This window comes from Mustela nigripes, chromosome 1 (genome assembly GCF_022355385.1).
Source record: "Mustela nigripes isolate SB6536 chromosome 1, MUSNIG.SB6536, whole genome shotgun sequence".
NCBI lineage: Eukaryota > Metazoa > Chordata > Mammalia > Carnivora > Mustelidae > Mustela > Mustela nigripes.
In genome coordinates this window covers 15,063,764-15,076,439 of record NC_081557.1, presented here as the reverse complement: position 1 = coordinate 15,076,439, position 12,676 = coordinate 15,063,764, and the positions used below count along the sequence as shown (strand labels likewise).

The window sequence follows — 12,676 nt, the reverse complement described above, 5'->3', positions numbered from 1 at the left end:
TTGCTCAATGTTGGTGAAAAGGTGCTAAAGGGATTTTCTGAAATTGTCACCTAGAGATCTGATATTTAAAATTACAAGCTCACTGATGTCTAAAGACTTAACTGAACTTTCAGGATTCAGCACAAATTTAGTCACTGGGAAGGATGTAAATAACGAGACTGCTCTTGAAGAACAGATAACCTTAATGTTGTTGATACATAGCAGAGATTTAAAAATTACTCTTAAGGTATACTACAGAAATTGCATTTCAAATTTGACCTAAAAAAGAACACCTCATCTTCTAATTATTTATCCTTTTGCTCATAGTATGAAACTGGGAGTTATTATAATTTAATTAGTTATTTGTGAAATTATTTTTAGTATATGTCTACTCTAATGAACTTTATCTACTTGTGGGTAAGACTTTATGTATTTTGCATACTGCTTTCTGTACCCTTAGCACTAATTATGGTGTTTGTATCGTAATGAACAATCAATATGTATTATTGAATAAATGAATGACTTTTAAAATAAATGAATTGTTTTAAAAGTTGACTGGTTCCAGTACATTAATTTTCTCCTTTACTTGATCACACCCACAGAAACAATGGGACATGAAAATATCACAGAATTTATCCTCTTAGGACTTTTTAGTGATGAGGATGAAAGGATTGCCTGCTTTGTGGTGTTCTTATTTTGCTACATTGCAATTCTCTCAGGAAACCTCCTAATTCTTCTTACCATCAATGGCAGCCGCCTACGTGAGCAGCCCATGTACTTTTTCCTGAGCTACCTATCTTTCATGGACGTCTGCTTCACTTCCACAGTGGCCCCCAAACTGATCACAGATCTACTGGCCCAGGAGAAGACCATCTCCTACAACAGCTGCATGGCCCAGATGTTCTATGCCCACTTCTTTGGTGCCACTGAGATCTTTATCTTGGTGGCTATGGCCTATGACCGCTATGCAGCCATCTGTAGACCCCTTCACTATATGGTCATCATGAGCAGACAAGTGTGCTATGTTCTTTTGATGGCCTCGATTCTCGGAGCATTTCTCCACTCAATCCTGCAGGTATTGATTATTATTGAACTTCCCTTCTGTGGACCCAATCAGATAGACCACTATTTCTGTGATGTTTTCCCCTTGTTGAAGCTGGCCTGCATGGACACTAGCCTGTTGGTTATTGTGATCATTAGCACCACAGGAGTGCTATCGATTTTGACCTTTGTTGCCTTGGTAATTTCTTACATCATCATCCTATCCACGCTGAGGACACACTCATCCCAGAGCTGCCGCAAAGCTCTCTCTACCTGCGGCTCACACATCACTGTTGTGTTCATGTTCTTCTTGCCCCTCATCTTCACATATGTCCCCATGGCTGATTCTGTGAGTAATGACAAGGTTTTTGCCCTATTTTACACCATGATTGCCCCCATGTTCAACCCTCTCATCTACACACTGAGAAACACAGACATGAAGAATGCCATGAAGAAAATATGGTGCCGAGACACACAGCTTGAAGAGAAATGACGTCTCTGGAGTTAAAATATTGGCCTGGATCTTGTTATATCCACAGAACCCTAATATCAACAAATACAGGATGTACAGGAAGGTTTTGTGATTTCATCAAGAACTGCAAGACTTGGGACAACTGGTTTGCTCATTTGGTTGGGCAACTGCCTTTGGCTCAGGGCATGATCCCAGAGTCCTGGGATAGAGTCCTACATCAGACTCCCTGCTCAGTGAGAAGTCTGTGTCTCCCTTTGACCCCCCCCCCCCATGCTCTCTCTCTTTCTCTTCTTCTCTCATTCTATATCTCAAATAAGTAAATAAGTAAGTAAAGCATTTTTAACAAATTGCAAGACTTAAAGTTCGAAGGCCCCTCAACTACCCTCTTGCTGTTACTTTACTTTTTTGAAGTTGAATAAGGGGAACAAATCACATGACCTCCAGGTCCTTTCAGCTTTAACATTTTGGAACTTAAGTCTGGTATTCTGGAACATTTTCTCCTTCATTATCTTAGACATACTGGACATTATATCACTCTTATCAAGGCACACTGTAAGATTACATTGTTTGACGTTATGCCCTGCTTTAGGAAAGAGATTTTTGACTGAAAAAATATCTCACACACAGAGAGAAGTCCTAAGCATTCCCTTTTTTGGTGGTATCCATTGCAATCAAAGAAAAAGCAATCCAAAAAAAATTTACTAATGTTATTATATATTTTAACTCTTTACATAAATAATGCTTTTTAAATAATGTAATTCAATGTAATTACACTATTCACACTGTCCTTATAGACATTATAATTAATTCTTTGTAGCCTATTGATGATGTATTCCAGGCATTAAAATTTTAAATTAGATAATGAACATCACTTTTTAAACCTTTAAGTGTAATTCCATGGTGTATTTATAACCTCATTTAAAAATCCCTTATGAGTATACAAATTGATGCTTATTGTAAATGTGGAAAATCTCCCATTCTGTAAAGGGCCCTCAGTTTAAGAAGCCACATAGCTAAGGTATGCCTGGGTTGCTCAGTTGGTTATGTGGTTAAGCATCTAAATTTGGCTCAGGTCCTAATCTCAGCATCCTGGGATTGAGCCTGTGATTTACTCCCTGTTCAGTGGGAGCCTGCTTGTCCTTCTTCCTCTCCCCTTCCCCCTCCCCATGCTCCTGCTCTCTCTTTCTCTTTGTCTCTCTCGAATAAGTAAACAAAATTTTAACAGGGAAAAGAAGAAGAAGAAGAAGAAGAAGAAGAAGAAGAAGAAGCAGCCAAATAGTTGATGAGTTGGATGTCTCTGTGGTGCATTTTGTTAATCCTCACTGCTCTTTATGCAAACAGCATATTTTGACATTTTTCCCCCCACCAATCGGGCTATGCAAAACTCTCTTGGTTCTACTCAGAAAGGCTCTCATACTAGAGAGAAACAAAGAAGGTTAGACTGAGAAGCAGATGTAGCCAACTGAAAACTGGGTCATAGGCTAAGAACCGCTTAGCATTGAGGCGCTCCCTTAATTTATACAAGAATACTCAAACCTTTTGAAGTTGGCCTCTGACATCATCCATGGTCATCCACTAGCATGATATGAGGAGTTAAGTCCCAGAGAATGGGTTCACCACATTTTCAAATATGAGAGGCACAGTCTTATTTTCTGGTGTTCTATTCTCTTCAACACAATCCCCAGGAAGAAATTGAATTGTATTTACTTAAAGTATTATTTTCCTTTGTGCAACAGAAATCTGTTTTCTTGTTTTTGTTTGTTCATTTGTTTTTGTTTTTTAGTATAGTTGATACACAATGTTGCATTAGTTTCAAGTGTACAGCCTAGTGATTCCACAAATCTCGAGTTTTTGTTCTGCTCATCACAAGTGTAGCTACCATCTATGCCCATGTACTGCTACCATGATAACAAAGACTATATTCACTACACTATGACTTTTATTGCTGTGACTTATTCATTCCTATTTCTTCTACTTCTCTTCACCCAATGTGCCCACCTTCCCTCTGGGGACCATCGGTTTGTTCCTCAGACATAAAACAGAAATGTTATCCTAGTCTTTGATGAAATTGAAAGTTTATCTTCTGGACATGTGATATTTGTCATTACCATTGGCTGTTTTGAAAGTTCAGCATTGCCTATCTTTCTTTATACTCCAGTGCACTTGCGTGGTGGATTGTTTAAATACTGAAATGTAAAATAAAGAATATTTTGAAGATTTGAATAAAGTAATGAGGTTACTTATACCTCAAAACAAAAATTGTCACTATAAAAGATATGGATATATTAAAACTGTCAAAATGAGGTGTTCCTGCTGAGTTATTATAAACATGGTGAAATTCTAGAGACTCTGACATGTGACAAATGTTTTTCTCCTTGACATGTTTAAACGAAAAAGGCAGTGACATACAGAGGAACATGAAAACTATTCTTACATATTAAACTGAGCAGTGCAAGAAAACATGTTTAAAAATGATTTTGCTCAGGGAGATCATATGAGCAAAATCATTTTTAAACATGTTTTCTTGCACTGCTCAGTTTAAGTTACAAATGGCTAATATTTATTAATTCTTGTTCACTCAGGAGGGTAGATTGGGCTTTACAAGTTGTTTTAATGCAATGGTTGTTTTTCAAAAACAAAAGCTTCAAGACCCCTCAAACCAAACTTTAGGGATTATACAAGACGACTTTTACCACCTTCTGTTCATGTGGTTAAAGGTTACATGAGCAATGTATCACAAGTTTAGCCCAGATAAAAGCATGGAGACATAGACTCTACTTTTTATTTTACTGAGATATGATTGGCATATAACATTATTAGTGGTTTCAGTTGTATAACCTCATGATTTGAATCTATATATATTTTAAATCGATTGCCTTAATAAATATAGTAAGTATCCATCACCACACATCGTTATAACTTTTCTTGGGGTGAAAACTTTTAACAGCTACTGACTATAATTTTCAAATAAAGATTATAGTGTCATTAACTATAGACACAACATTGTATTTTAATCAAAATAGAGATCCAAAGTCACTGTTATGAACTAATTTTTAATACATATTTACAAATCTTTCATTCATGGGAAATCAATTTTTAATAATAGTATTTATTTATTAATTGATTGTGTTATGTTAGACACCATATAATACATCATTAGTTTTTGATGTATTGTTCCAAGACTCATTGTTTACATATAATACTCAGTGCTCCATGCAACAATTGCCCTCCATAATACCCATCACCATGGTTCAACCACTCCTTTACCCCTGTCTGCTCTAAAACCCTCAGCCTGTTTCTTGGAGTCTCTGTCTTCCCCCAGTTCATTTTACCCTTCCTTCTCCTAATGTCCTCTGTGTTATTCCTTATGCTCCATTAGTAAGTAAAACCATATAATTGACTTTCTCCGCTTGACTTATTTCACTCAGCATAATCTCCTCTAGTCCCACCCAGATTGTACTAATAATCACAAAATTTAACAGTTTTGTTTTTAAAAGCTTTATTGATATATAATCGACATACTAAAAATTCAAAAATTACATATATTTATATATACAGCATTTGGCCTTTAGTTCACTAGTGTGGAAATTTTTTTCAAGATAAACTAGTAATATAATGAAAAGAACTTCTTGACACACAGAGTTAGCTCCTTTGCTCCGATTTTGTTCAAGAGAAAGCAGGAAACCTTATTTGAAATGAGCTGTAGAGAGAATTACAAGTCATAGATTATATGATATTCTTTATTTATGGATATTCACTGTTTGACAAGTTGTGATCTTTCTTCTTATCAAACTAAGTGTGATGTGAAATGTGAGGAGTGTTTCATAATCCACAATGTCAGAACTGAGTTCTCAGGAAAAGAAAGAACCAGGCTGGCATTATGAGGGAAGCTACTAGTTTGAGCGCAGAAGTACAGAAAAAAAACAAGGAAATAAGCTGTATTATAATAGAGACATTGGTGAAGTCAGGATACACATCATATTTGATATCTGTATAGATTAAGAAATCAGTCAAAACCCTCAATTCATCTCTTGCTTTCTGAGGTAGTTGTAATATGCCATAGGTTTCTCATGAAATTTTTCACTTCTGCATTCCTCAGTGTGTAGATGAGTGGTTGAGAAAAGGGGTCCCAATAGTATAAAATATGGACACCATCTTGTCCATGGGGAAAGTGGTTGGGATACATGAATATATGAATACACATGGACCAAGAATAAGACTACTATGATGATGTGAGAAGTGCAAGTAGAGAGAGCTTTTTTCCCTCCCCTCTGCACTATGCTTTCACAGTGAATGCAAGATGAAAATGTATGAGGTCATCAGAAACACAAAACTGCTTGTACAAATGGGCCCGCTGTTAGACACCCATTCTAGGTTGATCATGTGGTTGTGCATGCAAGCAAGTTTCAGCAAGGGCTGTAAATAACAGCGGTAATGATCAATCAAATTGTGTCCACAGAAAGGCAATTTCAAGGCCAGGAAAGGCCTCAGCTATAGAATGGATAAAAGCCCCTATCCATGCAATAACAATCAAGATGATGCAGACCTGCCATCTCATAATGGTTGGGTAATGTAAGGGCTTGAAGATGGCCACATAATGATCAGCAGCCATGAGGATGAGGACAAAGACCTCCATGCATCCAAAGAAGTGCAAGGCAAAGACTTGAATCATGCACTCATTGTAAGTTATGATTCTTTTTGCAAAGAGTGAATCCACAATTAGTCTGGGGGCTGTGGATGTTGAGAAGCAGAAGTCAGTAAGTGACAAATAAAATAGGAAAAAGTACATAGGGCTTCCAAGTGTCCAGATGGACTTGATGATCACAATAATCAGCAAATTCCTATCATGGTTCCCACATATAAAATGAAGAAGTATACAAATACCATTTTCTTTTTCATAGGATCTTGGGTCAATCCTAACAGTATGAACTCAATGATGCTATTATTTTGTTGCATAATTTCAGGCAAAGTAGAGAAAGCACAGGTTAGAAATAATTAATCTTCCCATCAAGACATACAAATGGCTATCAGACACATGAAAAGATGATCATCATCATTAGCCCTCAGGGAGATTCAAATTAAAACCACATTAAGATATCACCTTACACCAGTTAGAATGGCCAAAATTAACAAAACAGGAAACAACACTGTTGGTAGGAATGCAAGTTGGTGCAGCCTCTTTGGAGAACAGTGTGGAGATTCCTCAAGAAATTAAAAATAGAACTTCCCTATGACCCTGCCATTGCACTCCTGGGTATTTACCCCAAAGATACAGATGTCGTGAAAAGAAGGGCCATCTGTACCCCAATGTTTATAGCAGCAATGGCCACGGTTGCCAAACTATGGAAAGAACCAAGATGCCCTTCAACAGACGGATGGATAGGGAAGATGTGGTCCATATACACTATGGAGTATTATGCCTCCATCAGAAAGGACAAATACCCAACTTTTGTAGCAACATGGACGGGACTGGAGAGATTATGCTGAGTGAAATAAGTCAAGCAGAGAGAATCAATTATCATATGGTTTCACTTATTTGTGGAGCATAACAAATATCATGGAGGACAAGGGGTATTAGAGAGGAGAAGGGAGTTGGGGTAAATTGGAAGGGGAGGTGAATCATGAGAGACTATGGACTCTGAAAAACAATCTGAGGGGTTTGAAGTGGTGGGGTGGTGGGGGGGGTGGGAGGTTGGGGTACCAGGTGGTGGGTATTATAGAGGGCACGGATTGCATGGAGCACTGGGTGTGGTGAAAAAATAATAAATACTGTTTTTCTGAAACTAAATAAATTTAAAAAAAAATTTAAAAAAAGAAATAATTAATCTGCAAAGAAAGAAGTATTATGAAATGAGTACTTCATTTGGAGGTCAAATCTATATTCTTACCCACCTATAATCCCTACCTTCCATGATATTTTCCTCTGAATAAAGTGCAAATCTTTATTTATAATTTATAATCTACTCACCTGATTGCTTATGGAAACAATGAAATATATCATTAATGAAAGAGGACCTAATTCTTCAGCCATAAAAATATTAAATTAGGGGATTTGGATTGAGAGGGTATCTTTCTGAATTGGATGTCTTTCTTGAGTTTATACCAAACACCCATCAGGTTGGAATGTTGCCAAGTGGAGAAAATTCATGCATGATATACATAATGCTTTTTCATAATACTTGAACCTGGTAATTTGGTTATAAAATATCTTATCATAAATATTTTGAACATTCAAAGAATGATGTAGAAACTTTGATAGTGTTTCCCTTAATGAAACCTAAGAGAGAAAAAGAGCAAGAAAGAGAGAAAGGAGATATAATATTTTAGTAGTGAACATTCCTTCAACTGGTCCAGTCCATATTGAAATTTGTTTTAATCTGTTAGTTTGACTGTTTATTTCCTGTTACTTTAACTCTCAATAATTTCTAGTTGTTTGTAGTTTTAAATTCAGCTTCTATAAATTTGTTCTTTTGAAATTATTCTTCACCTTGTTCAGTATATTAATGGGTCTCTCAGCAAATTTTCCTAAGACACAAAGAGAGACTCAGACTAAATAAAATATAAATAAAGAACATTGGGCATAAAAAGCAAAATACTTCTTTTTTTCCCAAAGTTCATGTTACTTTAAGCACTAGGGATTTAGAAGATGAATTAAGGAAGTTCCAAGTCATAGCAGAAACTTTTCAATAAAATTCGTGGAATCTAGATTCTTTAGTGTCCCATACCCTGATTTTAGTAAGAGAAGATAGAAACAGGAAGGGAGCTAATATTTATTTATAGATGCCAAATGGTGGAATAATCTTCTCCGTCCTCATAACAGATACTTTCCATATAGTAAAACAATTACAAGCACAAATGCCAAAGCATTTAAGTATATTTACAACATGTGTTCCAGACAAAAGCAAAATTTTCTCAAATATAGATTTCAAAGATCAATCTTTAAAAACACAGTGTTTAGGGTACCTGATGGCTCAGTCAGTTATCGTCTGACTCTGGATTTCCACTCAGCTTATGATTTCAGGATTGTGAGATAGAGCCCCATGCCAGGTTCTGTGTCTTGTGTGGAGCCTGCTTAAGATTCTCTCTCTTCCTCTCCTTCTGCCCCTTCCCTTGCTCTCACACACACTCTCCCTCTCTCTCTCTGAATAAGTAAAATCTTTTTAAAAAACCAAACTGTGCAAATGAAAATGGGCCAAATAATTGATTTCAAAAGAAACTTCTTATTAAAAATGTGGAAAGATAATAAATTTAATTAATATCTAAATACATTCAAATTTAAATTCTAACTATATATCTTTTCACTTATCAGATTAATAAATTGACCTTTTTTGATAAATGTATTTTTATTTTCTTAAGATTTTATTTACTTATTTAATAGAGAGAGGACAGAGCATGGGGAGCAGCAAGCAGAGGAGAGGGAGAAGCAGAATCCCTGCTCGGCAGGGAGCCAGATGCTGGACTCAATCCCATGATCCTGATATCATGACCTAAGCCAAAGGCAGATGCATAACCTACTGACCCACTCAAGTGCCCCATTGATAAATGTATCCTAACAAACACTACTGAAATTGATGTGGGAAACAACGGATCCCACATACTTTTGGTAGGAGTTTAAGGGGGTGCAATTTCTTGGGGATTGATTTTCATTGCTGAGGATATTTCAGTGGCACTTAGACACAGGTCTAGTAATTCCATTTGCTGCAAATAATCTCACAGGCATAAAGATAGTCACAGCAGTCCTTTCCAAGTCAGAAAAGGGGAAGAAACAACTTCAAGCCCATCAGAAAGGAAGCTAAATGAATCAGGGATGCTATTTTATGAATCATCAATAAAAAGGAGGTGGATACATATATGCAGTGGTTTCTAAAATATGTTGAAAAGTGATAGAGTTCAGGATTCTATGCAGAGGATGGTAGTGTAATCATTATCAGAAGAATAATATATCACACACACACACACACAGACTCATATCATATCATTGTATTTAAGATAGTACCAAACTTACATAATATTTGTGGATTCAGGGGTGCTTGGGTGGCTCAGTGGGTTAAAGCCTCTGCTTTCAGCTCAGGTCATGATCCCAGGGTCCAGGGATCGAGCCCCGCATCGGGCTCTCTGCTCAGCAGGGAGCCTGCTTCCTCCTCTCTCTCTGCCTGCCTCTCTGCCTACTTGCAATCTCTGTCAAATAAATAAATAAAATCTTAAAAAAGAAAAAGAAAGTACATATTCCTTAACAGGATGTGATCCAAATGGCACTTTGCCTCTGTGACCTTTCTCCCAATAACCCATAACTCCAGTCCAGTCTTGAGTAAAATAACAGACAAACCCTAAATGTAGGTTTTTATATAAAATTTTTGTCTAGTTCTGCTCAAAATTGCCAATTTCATCAAAAACAAGAAAAGTTCAGAGGTGCCTGCTCTATTCAGTTGATTAAGCCTCTGACCCTTGTTTTAGGCTCAGGTCATGATCTCAGGGTCCTGGGATTGAGCTCTTCATGGGGCTCCAAAGTCAGCAAAGAGTTTGCCTCTCTGCCTCTCTCCCTCTGCTCTCCTTCTGCTTGAGCTCTCTCTCTCTCTCAAATAAAGAAAAAAAAAAAACAGAAAAGTTAAGAAAACACTTATTATGATGGACACTGAGTAAACTATTGATTTTTTAAAAATATTTTATTTCTTTATTTGTCAGAGAGAGACAGAGAGAAAGAGACAAGCCAGGGGAGCATGGGCACAGGGAAAAGCAAGCTCCCCACTAATCAGAAAGCCAATTGCTAGACTTATTTCAGGACCCTAGGATTATGACCTGAGCTGAAGGCACATGCTTAACCTACTAAGGCATCCTTAGAATTGTTGAATCATTTTTTTCCCACCTGAAACTAATCTAATATGTTAATCATACTTGAAATAAATAAATACAAGAACCTTAGGAGAAACTGCCACTGTCTGGAGCTCCTGAAGAAGACATGACAACTGAATATATTGTGGTATATTGATAAGACTCTGGAGAAGAAAAGCAATATTAGTTAAAATCAAAGTTACTTGTTAAAAGTATGGATATTAGTTTAAAATAATGTGTTTGCTTAAACTGAATTAGTTTTGACAATTGTACTATACTATGTAAGATGGTAACAGGGGAAACAGTGCAGAGCATAAGGGAACTCTGCATCATTTCTACAATTTCCCTGTAAATATAAATTTGTTATAACATATAGTTTACTAAAAATAACAACTTATTTCATTTAAAATGTCATCAAAGTTTATCCATCTTGTAGCAGGAGTCAGAAATTCCTTCTTTTTCCATGCTGAATAATATTCTATTGTACATGTACCACAAAATCTGCAAAGTCTATGTCCCCTTTTGAGTCTAAAGAAACTGCTATAAACCAGTAAAAGCCAACGTCGCAGTTCAGGTCCCTAGGTAGGAGGCTCCTTAGGTCAGGAAGAGTTAATGTGTCAGTGCAGGTCATCAGACAGGCAAAGCTAAGCGTTCAGTTAGGCAGGAAAGTTCCTCTTACTCAGGGGACATTAGCTTTTTGAAATTTTCAGGCCTTTCTTTGGTTGAATGAAGACCCTTCTTTAGTGAGAACAAATTAATTTACTCAGTCTAGCAATTCAAAAATTAATATCATCTAGAAAAATTTCATAGTCACAACCCAAAGCAATACTCAAACAAATATTTGAGCACCCTGTGGTCTAGGTGAGTTAACACATAAAATCAGTCAGTACAAGTTTATTTCTTAACCATCTAGCTCTTACACATATCTCATTAAACTGTACTTAATCTCCAAGTAAAGAAAGCATGTGGAGCCTGGGTGGCTCAGTTGGTTACATATCTGCCTTTGGCTCAGAGTCCTGGGATTTAGACCCATGATGGGCTCTCTGCTCAGAGGGGAACCTGCTGCTGCTGCTCTCTCTCTCTGGCTGCCTCTCTGCCTGCTTGAGCTCTCTGTCCCCCTGTCAAATAAATAAATAAATAAAATGTTTAAAGAAAAACAAAGACAACACAAGGTCAGAATTCCACCTAACATCATACAACTCTCCTGCATACAACTGAAAATACACTAAAACCTCTACTAGAAGGAAAGGCAATTTTGGGGGAGTGATTTTTACTTTCTCCTTGATATTCAGTAAGTTAAATACTATGATGTGAAATTAAAACAGTAACATACTATGATATAAAGTCAACATATTTTCTGTTACATAATGAGGTAGCAAGAAAGGGAAGAAAACTAAGATGTGTGTGTGTGTGTGTGTATAAAACAAATATTTATACTATAAGGAGTAAATATAATAACTACAGTATGCATTTTTGTAACAGTCACATGGTTAATTTATAATTTCTTCTGTTACTCCTTCTATATTCAATGTGCCCTTAGCAAGCACAAATGCTGGTCATGGTTCTTTAGCTGGTGGGGAGACACAAACTTTCATTACTGAAGGGTCTGGGTCCTTAGTAGTTCTGCCTTGATTGGTTTGTTGTAGTTTTTCTGTTGATGTTAACACAGAGCATGGTGATACTAAGAGTGGTCCTCTGGGATCTCCTATATTTTAGATATACTCTTTCTTATCTCCATTGTGGAGTAGTAGTCCAATTTCCCCTTTGTTGCCATGATAGATCACTCTAGCCAGTACAGCAACTTATTTCTTTACCTATTGATTCAAAGGCATGAACTGCCCAAAGTCAGACAGCAGTCTTGACTCTGTTTAGTAGGATCTTGTTATGTCTCACGCTGGAAGAATTTATCCCTTTGGAATTAAGACTTAGAAGCAAGAAAAACACAAGTTAATGAGAACAGAAATGAAACATTTTGTTAGTCATTCATTAAGGGCAGTATGAATGTTGGCTCTCCCATTTCTATCCTTTGATTACAGGACCTGGCTATGGGAGGAACAGCAACATGTATTGGATGCTAATTCAGAGCATATGTGGCCTTTCATAGAACTGACGACTCTTGCTCCAACCCTGGAAGGTGTTGCTACTTAGTTCATACTACAACTAATTTGGAAAAAGTTATCCAAACATTTTATCATGCCAGTTGTTTCAAGATACTGGGAAATATGGTAACAACACTGAATTCCATGAGCATGGGACCATTGTGGCACTTCATTTGCTGTGAAGTGAGGCCATTGATTAGAGGAAAAACTGTGTGCAATACTATAATGGTGGATAACAAGTTCTCATGAATTATTC

At 36.8% G+C, this 12,676-nt stretch overlaps 1 protein-coding gene and 1 pseudogene across 1 annotated transcript; one reads left to right on the top strand and one right to left on the bottom strand.

The window, feature by feature from the left end:
* The first annotated feature begins 586 nt into the window (after positions 1-586).
* On the top strand, positions 587-1,513 carry LOC132010543 (olfactory receptor 4P4-like). Its single transcript, XM_059388350.1, has one exon. The coding sequence runs from the start codon at positions 587-589 to the stop codon at positions 1,511-1,513; it is 927 nt and encodes a 308-aa protein (XP_059244333.1).
* Positions 1,514-5,516: 4,003 nt separating this feature from the next.
* LOC132010532 (olfactory receptor 4C11-like) lies at positions 5,517-6,448 on the bottom strand (annotated as a pseudogene).
* Between the last annotated feature and the right edge of the window lie 6,228 nt (positions 6,449-12,676).

Bases quoted from the DNA above. Each gene is read 5' to 3' on its own strand.
- LOC132010543 (XM_059388350.1), top strand. From the start codon at position 587: ATGGGACATGAAAATATCACAGAATTTATCCTCTTAGGACTTTTTAGT.